Here is a 17,219-nt window from a genome sequence, read left to right as displayed (position 1 = left end):
TCTTCCCGCGGCAGCAGTTGTTGCTTGCCAGTCCTGTGACGCTCGGAAGCCGGGTGAGACCACTTTGGGCAGGCACAGATGTTCTTTATGCTTTCAAGAACCCTTCTCCCACTCTCTTGGGCAGAAGAAGTACGTGGTGGGTCTGTGTTTTTTTTAATTGAAAGCGGAACAGATTTGGCTTGTGGAGGCTGGAAGCAGGAAGGTGTATATGCTGACTTCTGACAGCCTGGATTGGGGGCACCATAAAGAAAGGAGCTTTACCACCAGAGAAGAAATTCTGGACTATAAGCTTGAGGTGCCTCTTCAAAACTTTCTGCAGTTTGCAGTCTCCCCTCTTCCTCCCTGACTCTCTGGGTGCCTCAGAGTGGCTAGAAATGTTGCCTCCTGCTGTTGCAGCTCCAAGAGAGGCTCTGGCTCACTAAAGGACAGAGAGGGGGGTCTGACTTCTCCCCTTCAGGACAGTCCAAACTGAGAAGGAGAGGCAGGGACACTCCGCAGCATGGCTCCTTGATCTGAACACTTCCACCAGGCACCTAGAAGCCAGCAGTGCTACTGTTGCATCCCTATTTTGTCTGGACATGCTATGACCCACGGAGTCTTTGCCTTTGGCCTATTTGATTGGCTGGCTCTTTGCGGAAAACCCAGGTTGTGCCATGTCTTCAGAAGGTCTCTCATACCTGCCCAGCATTCCCGAGTTAGAGCACTCGGGGAGCTTGGATGATGAGACCTTTCTGCCTAGTGACTCTAGTTCCACCCTGCCCAGTGAATCCAGTCTTCCCCAAGCCCCAGCTAAGCAGGAATCCTCTTGCAAGTCACCAGTCTTCTTCACTGCCCATTCTCCCAGCTACCTCATGAAGCTCAAAGTCAACCGGAGCATCCAGGAATTCGCTCGGAGAACAAGAGGTGTAGGGTAAGGAGTGGCTTTAAATTCCAGAGCTTCCAGTGGAGGGTTAAAAACCCTCACTTAGGACAATGAATCAGCAGCTATAGAAAATAAGGAACAAGCAAAAATTCCTTCAAGCATGCGCAGTTTGGCCTGCACCAAAGAGAGCCCAGTTCTGCACTGGTTGATTCTGGTCTCAAAACAAGATGCGCAAGATTTGCTTCTTTTTCACACATTTGCTTAACTTGCCTTTCTTGTTTGTTTGTTTTTTTGGGGGGGGGGAAGGGAGAGCATAATATTTGGGGCTTATTTGCATAATGTTCCTTTTTTTCTTGGCAAGGAGTGGTTTCAAGAGGATCCTGAACATCCTAGTGAAATTTGGGTAGGCTAGCATGGCCAGAGGGTCTGTGAGAGGGGCATGTAGCACCTGCTCTTGGCTTATGATGATTTGGATTACCTAACCATCGCTTGGCCAGGTGTGTGTGGGGTGGGGCTGAGCATGTCAGGTGATGGAGCTCTAAACATATGAACTGCCATGCTTCTGATATGGTCACAAGAAGCATTTGGCCAGTTGTACACAGCATGATTTGAGAGAGGTACAAAAGCACCTGCTTTTGCATGCAAAAGTTCACAAATTAAGGGCCCCGATCCAGATCTTCATGCACTGGTCCACCACTAGTGCACACTGTCACAAACATTCTGTAAGGGGAGCCTTACCGCCACCCAGTGCCAGAGCTAGCCCAAGCGCAAACCCGCGCTGGGCCGGCTCCAGTGCTGGGCCCACAATCTGTCACCTGGCGCTCCGTGTGAAGCACTGGATAGCGGAGAGGGAAGACGGGGCGGGGGGAGGCAGGGAGGAGGTGTTCTGGGACAGGCAGGGGGAAGGCATGGTGGGGGAAGGGAGCAGGGCGGGACCAGCAGAGCTCAGCTCCACTGGATCCGGAGCCTCATGTCGGGCCGCATGGCCTGACAGGGACTCCTTGATTCTGCGCCGACTAAAGAGCCACCACAGAATTGGGTAGCTCCATTGTGGGACTACTTTCCTTACTCAGGGGAAGGGGATAAATGTTGAACAAGATGGACCAATAGTCTGGCTCAGTATAAGGCAGCTTCCTATGAGAGGCCCGCCCTGGCATCCCATCCAGTGCCGCAGAGGACACCTGGGTACATCTCTCAGATCCTCTGTGGTTGGGTCAGATACGAGGTATTTCTCATAATCATTGGATGGGATATTTTGCTTACTCACATGCTACCTCAAGTGACTGCTTGCTTGACTGTTTTGTGCAGTGAGACAGTTCTGGCTTTGGTGTCTGTTTTACAGTGTTCTAAGAAGAAGCTTGAAATTGAACCAGAGAGAGAGAGAGATTGTCAGGAGGAAGGGAATTGCCTGGATTTGCGGGTACAAATGCGTCAGTGGAGGCATTTGGGGGGGTACAGGATTGAATAGCCAGAAAAGAGGGACAAGTGACTGCAGGTGGGAAGTCCTTTATTGTTCAAGGTTTCAACAGACACAGCCCCTGTGTTTCCAACGATGAGGGCTGGACCTATTTTCTTTTCAGAGGTTAAAAGCTAAGTTTCTCAAAATGTCAAATTTTATACAAGATACCAGATCTTTGCATCCATACAGCGATGTAATGGACCTGTAGAACATAGTCTGTCCTGCAAATCCAGGTCTGGCGCATCCATGAGGCCTGCTGAGATGGTTGCCTCAGGTGGTGGATTGAGGGGGCACCCATCTTCCCTACTCCTTGGATTTGAAAAGGAAAGGAACAGAGCAGACAAGGAAGAGTGAAACAGAGTGATAAGCTGAAGCATCACCTGGAAGGCAGCACACTTCTTCAGATGCTAGAGGTCTTGGGCCAGCCTTGTGGAAGGTCAAACAGCAGGGGAGTTGGGGAAGGGGACGGTGTCAAGGGCATTTGGTATTCCCAGTTCAGCCCTATGATGACAAAATGCAAACATTTCTGTCATGCGTAGGGTTACCAGATCCTAACAGGGAGAGAGTGCCTATTCCTTTAACCATTGTATAGAAGAGAGAGCTTTTTAAACCCTTCTGTGTTGAGCTGCCCCTGCCAAAATTTCCTCTTCTATACAATGGTTAAAGGAATAGGCACTCTGTCTCCCTTTGTATCCGGTATCACTGCATGGATGAAGTCCTGTTTTCTTCCAGCAGCAGTCGCCTTGTAGTATTCCCAAGAACAGCCCCAAAATGAACTAGAACGTTCTGGCAGTTCAGAATGGCCTTGAAAGCAAACTAGAGAGAAAGGGTTTGAACTGGGATTCAGCTGGAGTCCTTTCAAAGGAGGATTTTTTTCAGGGCCAGTGTGACCTGCAATATCCTTGCACAATCATGTCACCTAACAGCATTTCCTTGAGGTGGTAAATATGTGGGCTTTTTGCCATCGTGCAAATCTAGCTGGAAGTGCATTTCCAGGATAGATTGGTAACAACACAGAGCTGGGCTTTTGAAGGCCTGAATAGACACTGATTGGGTGCACAGAACACATGACCAGGTTTCCATCAGTCAGAAAGCAGTAGTATTAAGCTAAGACAGTTATCATGCAGTAACTCAGGCTTGCTTTCCACTGTGTTTCCTCTCATATAGTTTCGAGGAACAGTGCTTGTGTTCTGGGGAGAAAGATAATCTGGGTTTGCACAATTTGCCTCTGAAATGAAAATAGCTAATCTTCATTAATTTCAAGGAGCAGAACACAAAAGTGACAATGAAATCTGTTGATTGGCTCTTGTTTAGGATAAACTAAACACACTGCATACTTAAGTGGTGGAAAAGAAATGGATATTTACCAGTTCATGTCTGTAGGATTGTCTGTTGCAGATCTCTCACAAACCATAGCCAATTTTGCATTTTCATTGTCATATTCGAGTTTAGCACCTCAAAATCTATAAGAAATGACTAGTATAATCTTGGAGGCATGACTTTTGTAAAAATCTGTTGTCCAGGGAATCAGTCCTCTGGAACTGTCCCCCTTGCAGGATGCAGCATGTGCTCCGGTGGTATGGCTGCATCAGTGGGTGGGATTTACAACCCAATGCAATTGGGCTGACCCACCAGTGGAACACATGTTCTGCTGGTGCTGGCTGCTGCAGCCATAAAGTGGATCCCACAGGACCCACCACACAGCTAAGATGGTGTGGGAGGTGGAAAGGGATAGGACGGGGTAGGGGGTGGTGGAACAAGGAGGTGATTTGGCAGGGGATGGACGAATCTGTCCCAGGAAGGGAGTGGATTCAGCAGCAGCAACTCCTGCCAAATCTTTCTCCCCTTCCCAGGCCTGATCTGCCTTCACAGATCAACATGGGACTATTGCTGGAGCAGGTTCAGGCTGACCCATAGCAGCTGCCAGAGCTTGCCTTCAGGCAAGGTGACAAATGAAGACCCTGAGGAGACCTCTAGCAGCCAAATTCCCACTATGGGATAAAGTCGAGTTAGTTAGGATTTGGCTGTTAGTTTTCAAGTCCCTATAACTTACCTTCAGGAAGACTTTTCCTGACATTTCCTGCATCTGTGCTGCCATCTGTCTTACCTCACTTCTCACGAGGAAGTTGCCAGTCCCTTATTTTGCCTTTCTTTCCCATCTTGTCCATCTAACACAGGGGTGTCCAAAGTTTTTGACTGGAGGGCCACATCATCTCCCTGACACTGTGTCGGGGGCTGGAGGAAAAAAGAATTAATTTAAAATTTGAATAAATTTGCATAAGTTTACATAAATGAATATATTAAAGATGAACTTATATGAATGAATGAAGGTCTGGCAATAGCTCAAGGCCTATAAAAGGCCTTGCACAAAGCAAGGCTGGCTTTTCCTTTGCTGCCTCTGCTGCATCACAGACATGAAACAGCAAGCAGTGGAGGGAGCTCTCATCCCACAGCTCACGCGAGAGGTCAAACAGTTGCCCTCACGCTGAGAGCAGTTGCGTCGGGCCAGTGCGGGTTCCAACAAATCTCCGGAGGGCCAGAGGCTCATTGGATACTGGGGGCTCCCTGAGGGCCGCATTGGGAAACCTCAAGGGCCGCATGTGGCCCCAGGGCCGGGGTTTGGGCACCCCTGGTCTAACACAAAATGCAAACGTTTCTGACCTGGGACTGTGTTTTGAATGTGAGCTGAGTGCAGGGTTGATGGTCTGTATGGCTCATTAACTGAATGTTAGTAATAGCAGTGTGGGTGTCAGGTTGCTGTGGTCCTGGGCTCTTGGTTGGGCATCAGATGCTGCCTCCACCACCTGTACCTGTTCAGGGGTCAGCTCAGCCAGCTGGGATCTCTGATGACCATGGACCCAACCTGGCTGACCCCTGATGCCAACCTCTGCATAGCGGTAGGTAGTCTAGACAACTCACAACCCAATCTGTTGCTGGTATGATCAGATTTTATTTTGTGCACTTATATCCCATCTTTCATGACATAACTTCTTCACAAGGTGTTTGCCAATCGCCAACTAAAATGACAAAAATAACATAGAACAACATATAAAAATCAGATTATAGTACATTAAAAAAGCAAGACACTATAGTGTTTTGTTTTGTTTTTGGCAGACAGCAAAATCAAGGGCCTTCACTGAAGGCCCTATGAAAGAGCAGTGTCTTCAGCCATAGTTTGAAGATGTATAAAGAGGGAACTTGATGGATATCCTCAAGGAGGGAGTTCTACAAGTTCTCATCTCCTTGCTGAGAAAGCGCTGTCCCTGGCACTCATCACACACCTCAGTTTGCACAGGCCACTTTCTTCAAGTCTTAAGGATTCAGGTGTTACCCATTGTTAGCCTGTTTTGTTTTCTGCAGTCATGGGGCTTTTGACTGAGTCTGTGGCACTCTTGGAGTTTAACTGTGAAGAAGGGGACGTAACAGCTAAAGAGGAGAAAATGTAGGGTGGGAGGCTCTTGAGCACTCTTAAATCTGCCACATTCATCTTCAGCCAGTAAGAATATGATATAGAGTAATGGAAAAAAATAGACTCAGGCCAGTTAGATCCTAAACCAGCACTGCCTCTTCCTGTTGATAAACATTTCAGAGAAGCTTGTCTTCAAAGAACACGATAGCTTGACGTGAACTTTCAGGAGAGATGCTTTCCTGTCTGCTTCATCTTGTCTCAGTGGTCTTTTTGATAATATCTGCTGATGTATGTGCTGAGCTTGCATGTGATCTTGATGCTGGGAAGGCTGGAGTGTCTGGTGAGAATCAGGTCGAGCTGGTGCCAGTGCTTTGATCTTGGGTGTCTCCAAGAGACTCTATGTTGGGGCTTCGTGTTGAAGAAGGTGTTGATGATGCAGAGACTGTGATGAGAGCAAAGCTCTAGCAGTCGTTGGCCATTTTCGTTCATCCTCCCAGTGCCGAACTGGCCTAAGCAAGTGGGCCACGAACTGTGATCATAACCAACTCTAGCACTGAAATCGCCGAGGATGAACAATGGCTCTTTTTCGGGGATTTTCTTGATAGTGGTGGCCAGGTCATCCTAGAATTTGTCTTTAGCTTCTGCTGAAGATGACAGAGTCGGTGCATATGCACTGATGAGAGTGACAAGTCCTGCTGATGAGTGGAGCTGCAGGGACAAAATTCTTTCACTTCCCACAGTAGGTGGGATGATGGATTTCAGCAGGGTATTTTTGACCGCAAAGCCAACACCATGTTCCCTGGACTCGTTTAGTGGTTTTCCCTGCCTGAAAAATGAGAAATTTCTCTCTTTGACAGATCCTGAGTTAGGGATCTTGACTAACTCTTGAAGGGCAACGATGTCCATCTGCAGTCTGCTCAGCTCCATGTCGATGACAGCTGTTTTGCAGGCATCGTCTATTTCTTGCAGGTTGTCAGAGAAGCCAGGTGTCATTGTCCTAACATTCCAGGCGCCCAGCTTTAGGGCAGGAGTTTTCTGTTGCCTGGTGCAAAGTTGTCGATCCACCAGATGCTCCAGCCTTCCCAGCATCAAGATCACACACAGTTATCAGGGTGCTGCTTGCAACACTGACCACTCCCTGGTGTGCAGCAGAGTGAAACTGCTAACTAAGCGACTGTATCACTCAAAAAGGAAGGAAGACCTCGCATTGACACCAGCAAGACCAGGGAAAAGTGGAGGAATCTGCACGAGCACTTGAGGAATCTCTTCCAGGCCCAACCGATGCAGATGCATCCAACAGATGGGAACATTTCAAAAATGCCATTTACAACACCACCTTGTCCGTATTTGGCAAGAAGACCAACAAGACCGCAGACTGGTTTGAAGCCCACTCTGAGCAGTTGACACCAGTCATTGAGGAAAAGAGGAGAGCTCTAGCAGTATACAAAGCCTGTCCCAGTGAGCGCAACCTGCAGGTCCTCCGAGCTGCTCGCAGCAAAGTCCAGCAGACTGCCAGGAGATGTGCTAATGACTACTGGCTCCAACTCGGTTTCCAGATACAGATAGCAGCTGACACAGGCAACATCAAGGGGTGTATGACTGTATCAAGCTGGCCCTAACTCCAATACAGAAGAAAACTGCCCCTCTGAAGTCTGCCACTGGCAAGGTCATCCAGGACCGGGCACAGCAGATGGGACGCTGGGTGCAGCACTACTCTGAGCTATATTCCCGAGAAAATGCAGTAACCGAGGAAGCACTGAACAACATCGAGTGCCTGCCTGTGTTGGAGGAGCTTGACAGTGAACCAACCCTAGCAGAACTTCACGTGGCCCTGGACTCCCTCACCTCTGGCAAGGCACCTGGAAAAGACAGCATCCCTGCTGAAGTCCTAAAGAGATCATTGCCACTGAGCTGCATGAAATCCTCTGCCTCTGCTGGAGAGAAGGTGGAGTACCACAGGACATGAGGGATGCAAACATCGTCACGCTGTACAAGAACAAAGGCGAAGGTTGACTGCAATAACTACCGCGGCATCTCTCTCCTTAGCGTTGTAGGGAAGCTGTTTGCCCGAGTTGCACTAAAGAGGCTTCAGGTACTTGCAGAGAGCGTCTATCCAGAATCGCAGTGCGGATTCCGAGCCAACAGGTCCACCACTGATATGGTATTCTCCCTTAGACAGCTGCAGGAGAAATGCAGAGAACAACGACAGCCACTCTTTATAGCCTTCATAGATCTCACGAAGGCTATCGACCTGGTCAGCAGGTCGACCAGCAGCTGTCGACCTGGTCAGCCTCTTCAAGATTCTTCCCAAGAACGGCTGTCCACCCAGGCTCCTCAGCATCATCAGGTCTTTCCACGAGGACATGAAGGGCACTGTAGTCTTTGATGGCTCCACATCAGACCCCTTTGACATCTGAAGCGGAGTGAAGCAGGGCTGTGTTCTCACGCTGACCTTGTTTGGGATTTTCTTCGCTGTCCTGCTGTCCTTCGCTGTCCTGCCTTCTTCGCAGGCCTTTGAAACTGCAACAGAAGGCATCTATCTCTGGACCAGATCAGATAGAAAGCTCTTCAACCTCTCCAGACTGAGAGCAAAGTCCAAAGTCCAGTTGAAATGTCTGCGTGACTTCCTCTTTGCCGACGATGCAGCTGTCACCGCCCACTCTGCCAAAGATCTCCAGCAGCTGATGAACTGTTTTAGCAAGGCCTGCCAAGACTTTGGACTGACAATCAGCCTGAAGAAAACACAGGTCATGATTCAGGATATGGACTCACCTCCCTACATTACAATCTCTACCCATGAGCTGGAGGTTGTCCATAACTTTGTGTACCTTGGATCAACGATCTCCGACACTCTTTCTCTCGATACCGGGCTAAACAAACGCATCAGTAAAGCAGCCACCACATTTTCCAGACTCACAAAGAGAGTCTGGTCCAACAAGAAGCTGACAGAACATACCAAGATCCAGGTCTACAGAGCTTGCGTCTTGAGTACACTTCTGTACTGCAGCGAGTCATGGACTCTTCGTTCACAACAGGAGAAGAAGCTAAACGCTTTCCACATGCACTGCCTCTGACACATCCTCGGCATCACCTGGCAGGACAAAGTTCCAAACAACACAGTCCTGGAACGAGCTGGAATCCCCAGCGTGTATACACTGCTAAAACAGAGATGCCTGCGTTGGCTTGGTCATGTCATGAGAATGGGTGATGGTTTGATCCCAAAGGATCTCCTCTATGGAGAACTCGTGCAAGGAAAGCACCCTACAGGTAGACCCCAGCTGCGATACAAGGACATCTGCAAGAGGGATCTGAAGGCCTTAGGAGTGGACCTCAACAGGTGGGAAACCCTGGCCTCTGAGCGGCCCGCTTGGAGGCAGGCTGTGCAGCATGGCCTTTCCCAGTTTGAAGAGACACTTGGCCAACAGACTGAGACAAAGAGGCAAAGAAGGAAGGCCCATAGCCAGGGAGACAGACCAGACTGAACTTGCTCCCAGTGTGGAAGGGACTGTCACTCCCGAATCGGCCTTTTCAGCCACACTAGACGCTGTTCCAGAACCACCATTCAGAGCACGATACCAGTCTTCGAGACTGAAGGTTGCCAACAAAAATGTGCTGAGCTTAATCATTCATATCCCTTCAGCAGTGCAATAACAGAGCCAAATGGCTAAGCTGAGCTGCCATCAGCTGATTTTTCCACCAGCTGACTTGAGATCATCTTGTATATGTCAGTGTCCTAGTGGGACCCTAGGTGAACATAGTTATTTTGCAGCTTTGTGGTAACATCTCTAGATACGGGACCTATGAACACTGACACATTTTCTAGTGCTTAGCAAGTGAAACTAACAGAAATCAGGCCCCAAGACTAGATGCACTATGTGGGTTGAAAATTCCTAATGCCCAGGTTATCTTATACATTCATCATCTCTTCTGGCAATAGTTCATCACCACTGAAGTGAAGTCTTGTCCTTTACCTTGGGATCCATTTTAACTGCTGCCCAAATGAAAAATCTGCATCAGTTTAGCTATGCTAGTTGATTATGATGATTAATGGGGTTGCACTCCTGCTGAAAGAGCAGGCTGAATGGGGTTGCACTCCCCCTGAAAGAGCAGGCTCGCAGCTTGGGGGTTGTTCTGGACTCACAGCTGCTCCTGAATGCCCAGGTGTCGGCTGTGGCCAGGAGCACCTTTGCCCATCTTCGGCTGGTGCACCAGCTGCGGCCTTACCTGCCTTAGTCGGAACTGGCCACATTTTGGTACCAAGCAGTAGCAATTGCCAGTGAGTAATAAAAAAAAACATTCCCTGTATCAGTAAGTTGCCCATTAGACTATTGCAACACGCTCTATGTGGGGCTGCCCTTGAAGACGGTCCAGAAGTTGCAGCTAGTGCAGAATGTGGCAGCTCGTGTGGTTGCTGGAAGTCGGCGGTTTGACTCTGTCACACCGCTGCTCCGGCGGCTACACTGGCTGCCCATTTGTTTCCAGGCCCAATTCAAGGTGCTGGTTTTGACCTTTAAAGCCCTAAATGGCTTGGGATCAGCTTATTTCAGAGATCGCCTTCTTCCATATAGTCTGGCCCGTCCAGTCATCAGGAGGGGCCCTGTTGGCTGTGCCACCATTGTGAGGGGATGGCGGCCAGAAAAAGGGCTTTCTTGGTAGTGGCTCCTGTACTGTGGAATCTCCTCCCCTTTGAGGTTCAAACAGCTCCTTCTCTGTTAACCTTCCGGCGAGGCCTGAAGACTTTCTTATTTCAGAAAGCATTTGATGCCTGATAGAGGGCATGATGGCTGCTTTCTGCTTGTTTTAACACTGCTAACCTTGCTGTTTTATTATTTACTTTATTATTGTATTTTATGTATTTTATAGTTTTTAAGTGCTGTTAGCTGCCTTGGGTGCCCTTTGGGGAGGAGGCAGGAGTTCCTGGGCAGGGGGAGGGCGGGCAGCCACCTGGGTGGGTGGGTGGGGAACAGTACGCAGGGCTGGAATCCGGCAGTTATGCCAGATCCCAACCCCCATTCCCAGGGAGAACAGAGCGGCTCCAAGCCACTCCACTCTTCTTGGACTTGTGCTGCCTCAAGAGGTGGCGCAAATCCAAGGAGACTCATAGGGGCCAGCGGCCCTTACCCAGAGGTATGGGGAAATGTTTCTCCTTGCCTCTGGCTGAGCCACTTATGGCCCCTATCCTACACTGGAACAGGCAAGCCTCTTGGCTTGCCTGTTCCAGCGCAGGATAGGATTGTGCCCTTATTTTATTAACAGTGCAATCCTATGCATGTGTACTCAGTTCCACTGTAATTAGTTGGACTTGCTCCCAGAAAAGTAGGTTTAGGATTGCCGCTTAAGACTACTGTATTTATATACATCTTCTCAACAGCCATTCAGAAAGCGATTTACAAATTAGTGTGTTACCTGTTATATTATCAATGAATTCCATATAGTTCCCGTTCTATTTGGTGTTTCACAAGAAGGGAAAAAACCCGCATTATTTTCTCTATAATGTATCTTCTGTTTAAAAAATGGTATACTTCTGCTCCATTCTGTTAGGGGAACTCATAGTGATCTGTTTCACACAACAATAGAGCTCCCAGACCAGGCACTCTTCCAGTGTGCCTAAAACTGGACATTAATAATGAGACTATATGGGACATTAATAATTGGAATATATGAAAACCAGCAGGTGTTTCCCAAGGCATCCAAGCGGTTTCAACTGGGCAGCTAGGGTCAGTGTCCCTAGGCAGTCAGTTTGCTTCAAGGTGGTATTAGAAGTGAAACTGTGGCATATTTGCTTCTCTGGGTTAAAGAAATATATGGGGCAGATCCTGCTTTGCAAAGAATCTGCAGAGCAGGATCTGCCCATTTGGCTGTGCAATATTTGAGCATTCCAGTAATCAGCTCGTCCTTACCCTTCACCTGGCTGACTTTACTTGTTTGCTGTACTGTTCATACCTCCTTACGTCAAGCTAGCATCAGACAATAGTGATTATTTGTTCCCAGAGTGTGGAAGGCCACATAGGAGAGTCACTGTTTCCCACAGTATGCATGGCTTCTCCCTCTCAGTTTCCTGGTTAAAACAAATTTGCAGATTGGGTGGCCTGCTTCTCAGCTGGCCCCTGTGGCTGTATGTAAAAGGAGTTTAAATCTCAGGTTGAGGAGCTGGACTCCTTTTCTGCTGGCTTAATCAGAGCTTGTGCTCTTAGCTCTATTTCCAGATTCATTTAATGGTGTCCCTGAGGCACCAGGCAGTGTCCCCTGCCATACACGGTCAGGTCCAACAAGTTGTGCTCTTGAGTCCCAGAGCCTGTGCCTCAGGAGACCTGGCTGCCGCATACTACAGTCTAACAAATTATGCAGCCAGTGCAATAAAATACAGTACATGCAGAACCATTGCAAGTGGAACCCAGCCCTTAAGAACATAAGAACAGCCCCACTGGATCAGGCCATAGGCCCATCTAGTCCAGCTTCCTGCGTCTCACAGTGGCCCACTGAATGCCCCAGGGAGCACACCAGATAACAAGAGACCTGCATCCTGGTGCCCTCCCTTGCATCTGGCATTCTGACATAACCCATTTCTAAAATCAGGAGGTTGCACACCATGGCTTGTAACCCATAATGAATTTTTCCTCCAGAAATTTGTCCAATCCCCATTTAAAGGCATCTAGGCCAGATGCCATCACCACATCCTGTGGCAATAAGTTCCACAGACCAACCACATGCTGAGTAAAGAAATATTTTCTTTTGTCTGTCCTAAACTCTCCCAACACTCAATTTTAGTAGATGTCCCCTGGTTCTGGTGTTGTGTGAGAGTGTAAAGAGCATCTCTCTATCCACTCTGTCCATCCCCTGCATAATTTTGTATGTCTCAATGATGTCCCCCCTCAGGTGCCTCTTTTCTAGGCTGAAGAGGCCCAAATGCCATAGCCTTTCCTTATTTCTAAATCTCTGAACATAGGGACTGAGCAATGGAAGTCACAAAGGGGAGGTTATTTGGTATTATTTTCCCAAGATTGATGGATTGGTGAGCTGCTCTTTCTCTGTTGTTTGACATATCTAAATATAACTCCCAAGGCCTGCCATGTTCTACCACACAAGGAAGCAAACATAGGGAAATGAAAGTTGTGGCCAGAGCAATGGCATCTCAGACTTAGGGCTTCCTGCTGCTGCTGTCTCCACCACCTTTTTCCCCCCAGTCCTGCCCTTGCCCCCTTAACAGAAGCCTGAAGCTAGAAATCCAACAGATAACCTTTTCTTGGTATAGAGCTAAAACAATGGCGGAAGCTTATCTGCTAAATTTCTGGTGTCAGGCTGCTTGTAAAAAGGCAGCAATAGCATAATGGGGAACAAGCAAATATCCTAATTTGACATCTGTGTAAATGGAAAGTTTCTTCCCCAGCAAAGTGTGCCTTTAAACGGGAGGGCCTGTAATTCAGTGGTAGAGCACCTGCTTTGCATGCATTAGATCTCAAGACCAATCCCTGGCAGTGTTTCCAGGGAGGCTAGGAAATACCCTACCTAAAATCCTGGAGAGCTGTTACCACTCAGCATTAGACAGTGCCAAGGCAGGTTAATTAGTCATCTGGCACCTTATTCTATTTATTGTATCCTTTAGATCCAAGGTGGCAACAATTGAATATATCAATACTGTAATTCGGTTCAGTGATTTTTTTCAATTGCCAGGAAAAAAATTCTGCAGGTGTTTTGTAAATGTGCTAAACAGAACCCTCAAATCAGGTTCAGCTCCTCAGGCTCAGGTTCTGCATATGGTGATATGCCACTTGAAGTCTGGCTCTAAAACTGGCACACTATTTCTAGGGGTCCTACTATGGGAAACCTGGCTGGAACACAACCTGGAGACAGGCAGTAGTTGTTAAAAGAGACTTGAAAGTGGTTTGGAAGAATCATTGTTCCCTTGAAAGTAAATGGACATTTCTCTCGTCCCGTTCTCAGCACTGGTAAGCCAAATTTGGAAGCAATACAGAAACCTGCCAAATTTGTTTGCTGGGGCAAAACTGGGGTGAATGTAGGCTGAGCAGCCACCTTTCTTCCTTCAAGTCTCTAGATAGGAGATGTGGAAAGGCCTCTGTCTCTAGTCTCAGGAGTTTTGACTGTACGCCTGTGCTATATGATAGGAAAGGAACCAAGACTTCTTGTTGCTGACACAGCTTTATGAAGGGTTTCCTTATTTTAAGACAGTAGCTTCCAAACCAATTTCCACAGGCCGGATCCAGCGTGCCAAAATTACCCGTCTGGGCATAGCATGGCAGTGGCAGATGTTTTCCGTTCCGTGCTGCCACCCCCACATTTTGCTGCCAATCTTCTCAGGAAGATGTGCTAGGCAGCCACTTCTGCACAGAAATCAGGAGGTAGAGCCTGCTGGGATGATGGGCAGTGGAAGCCACTGCCCGGCATGAGTTTCTGAGAAGTGTTTTGCACCCTGCTGCACCAGTGAACTCTTGACTAACTATGGAGGCCAGTGCTTCGATGAACAGTCACTTCTTCGGCCTTGGAGTTGGTGAAGACAGCTAGAGTTGGAGGTGCTTCTGTTGTGTCACTAGTATCTTGGTTTCCTCCAAGTCAGGAAGCTCCCAAGAGGTGGGTTTTGTTTGCAGCTTCAGATTTTGCTGTGCAAGTAAGGTGCAGCCATTCATGGAATTTTCCAAGAACATAAGAACATAAGAACATAAGAACAGCCCCACTGGATCAGGCCATAGGCCCATCTAGTCCAGCTTCCTGTATCTCACAGCGGCCCACCAAATGCCCCAGGGAGCACACCAGATAACAAGAGACCTCGTCCTGGTGCTCTCCCCTACATCTGGCATTCTGACTTAACCCATTCCTAAAATCAGGAGGTTGCGCATACACATCATGGCTTGTACCCCATAATGGATTTTTCCTCCAGAAACTCGTCCAATCCCCTTTTAAAGGCGTCTAGGCTAGACGCCAGCACCACATCCTGTGGCAAGGAGTTCCACAGACTGACCACGCGCTGAGTAAAGAAATATTTTCTTTTGTCTGTCCTAACCCGCCCAACACTCAATTTTAGTGGATGTCCCCTGGTTCTGGTATTATGTGAGAGTGTAAAGAGCATCTCCCTATCCACTCTGTCCATCCCCTGCATAATTTTGTATGTCTCAATCATGTCCCCCCTCAAGCGTCTCTTTTCTAGGCTGAAGAGGCCCAAACGCCGTAGCCTTTCCTCATAAGGAAGGTGCCCCAGCCCCGTAATCAGCTTAGTCGCTCTCTTTTGCACCTTCTCCATTTCCACTAGAAACAAAAGGAAACAGCTTCTCCCAGGCTAGCTGGCCTGGGTTGTGGTATCCTGGCAAGCACCCAGTGCCATGTACATGTGTAAACCACACCACACAGAAAAATACAGGAAAAGGGCTTTGTCAGGCGACACTGTGGCTAGATGGGAGACTGCCTGAGAAGCCCATGCACTGAACAGCCACTTTGAATTCCAACATGAAAGAAAGCAAGGATATAAATGTAACTGCTAGAAGCTGTCCAGCCTATATCCAGCCTGTCATCCATATGGACTGTGTGTTTTGGGAACTGGGTACACATCCACTGAAACAGCATCTTTTCTGATCCTTTAAATGAGAACTCTGCTGCTGTCTGGCAGGGCTGGTCCTGAATCGGTTCTTAGTTTAAATGCCAGTTCTTAGTTTAAAAGCTCTGCAGTGAATGCAGTTAAAGCCTCTTGTCAACTAAACTTTCCATCCAGCAAACCATCCAGCCAAGTTGAGTCCAAATGAGATATTCTCCCTGGAGACAGACACACAAAGTAGAAAGGGGAGGGAGGGATTCCTTATCTCCCGGAAAAAGCCCCAGATAACAGCTGTGATCTAAGTCCCAGAAGGAGAGGGCTAGCAAGAAGGTTTGGGGGGGGGGGAAGTAGCCACAATCCACACTCTACCTTAGCAGGGCTGAAATACTTCATTCACATTTCTGCCTACAGGTATGATGCAAGTGAGCAGCTGTGGTGAGGTATGAAGTACTTTCCCAAGGTTTAGCAGGAATCTTACCCTTTACTATAAGGTGTCACTTGGACGGTGTTCTCTGAACACTCTCCAGGGAGAGGGCAGTGTTTATTGTTTATAATGGGAAGTACCAGAGCACAGCCACATATGGAAGTGCTGCTAAATTGGGTGTGGTTAATGGAAGAAAACTACAAGACCACAAAGTGCATACAAGTGATCCCCCCTCTTTATTATATCATTCTAAGTATCCTGCAGGGTGGGGCAGTGAAATAATCTTTCCAGTGTTTATCTGGGACTTGTAATCAGGGCTGTGCAAACACCCCAAAGACTTACTGGATACAGCAAAAACACTAGCAAGGGTAGAAAAGCTCTCTGATGAGCTCTCTGACAGTTACAAATCCACAACTTTGGAGCTACAGAAGGTGGCAATCCTCATGATGTTGAGAAATGAAGCCCACTGGATGTTAAGATTGCAAATGCATACTCTGAAGGGTTAAATGAAAATCCTGAGCTGTTACAATAAGTCCAATTTCTGATATCACCCTGTGTGTCCCTATTCCCTTCCTGTTGTTCCGCATGTGCCCCCTTCAGGACTGTGTTTGAAGAAGCTGCTCCTTCATGTAATATTGTACTACAGAGATGCGGTTTGTGTTGATCTAAGTGCTGCATAAGTTACTTCCTTGATTTAAGATGCAGAGGATTTACTTTTGTATTTACTTCCATTAGTTTCTGGAGTACTCTCTAGCAAGTTGATATTAACTTTGTTACTAGCACAATATGCCCTGAAGATACTTACAAACTGTAGCTTTCCCTTCATTCATTCATTCATTCATTCAAATTCCACCTTTCCCACGCCAATGCCCAAGGTGGCTTACAAAGCTTTGTAATAAAGTACAAAACATCATAAGTAAAAAGAAAAACATCAAACAAGGTCTTAAAACATTAATTTTAACATTACATAGTGAAATGTAAACCAAAACAGCAAAATCTAATGAATATCCCTGCTAATTGGGTAAGAGGCACTTTTTCAAGTGGGTGCTCCTTTTTTTAGCAAGGGGAGAGTAACTGGCCCATCTCACCCCAGCAGTGTCTGTTCTAGTGGCTGATGTTCTGGTGTTCTTTTGCATCTTTTTAGATTGTGAGCTGTTTTGGGACAGGGAGCCATTTAGTTATTTGATTTTTCTATGTAAACCGCTTTGTGAACTTTTAGTTGAAAAGCAGTATATTAATACTGTTAATAAATACTGTTAATAATATCATTGGGCCAACAGGGAATGAATCAGTAAACCTATTGTATTTAGTAAGACTGAGGGCCCAATCCTCAGGAACAAATGTTCCCTTGAGGAGTCCCCACCACTGGATGCAGCACATGCCTCATTGGCACAGCTGCACCAGCACTGGAAAATTGGATAGGATTGGGCCCTTAGGCTGTAACCCTGTCTTACCAGAAAAAAACACCTTTATACAAGCTTATTTTTAAAAGAATTATACATTTGTTACTGCCTAAGGTCTTCA

At 47.4% G+C, this 17,219-nt stretch overlaps 1 protein-coding gene across 1 annotated transcript in view; it reads left to right on the top strand.

Moving 5' to 3' along the window:
* Positions 1-351: 351 nt before the first annotated feature.
* The window catches only part of PDE4A (phosphodiesterase 4A), a 122,775-nt gene continuing 105,907 nt past the window's right edge, over positions 352-17,219 (top strand). The window contains exon 1 of the mRNA XM_066613584.1: positions 352-910. Coding sequence (XP_066469681.1) covers positions 654-910 — 257 coding nt within the window. The 5' untranslated portion in view covers positions 352-653. The remainder of the gene's footprint in view (positions 911-17,219) is intronic.

This window comes from Tiliqua scincoides, chromosome 2 (genome assembly GCF_035046505.1).
Source record: "Tiliqua scincoides isolate rTilSci1 chromosome 2, rTilSci1.hap2, whole genome shotgun sequence".
Classification (NCBI taxonomy): domain Eukaryota; kingdom Metazoa; phylum Chordata; class Lepidosauria; order Squamata; family Scincidae; genus Tiliqua; species Tiliqua scincoides.
The sequence above is the reverse complement of the archived record's forward strand: the minus strand, read 5'-3'. Positions and strand labels throughout refer to the sequence as shown.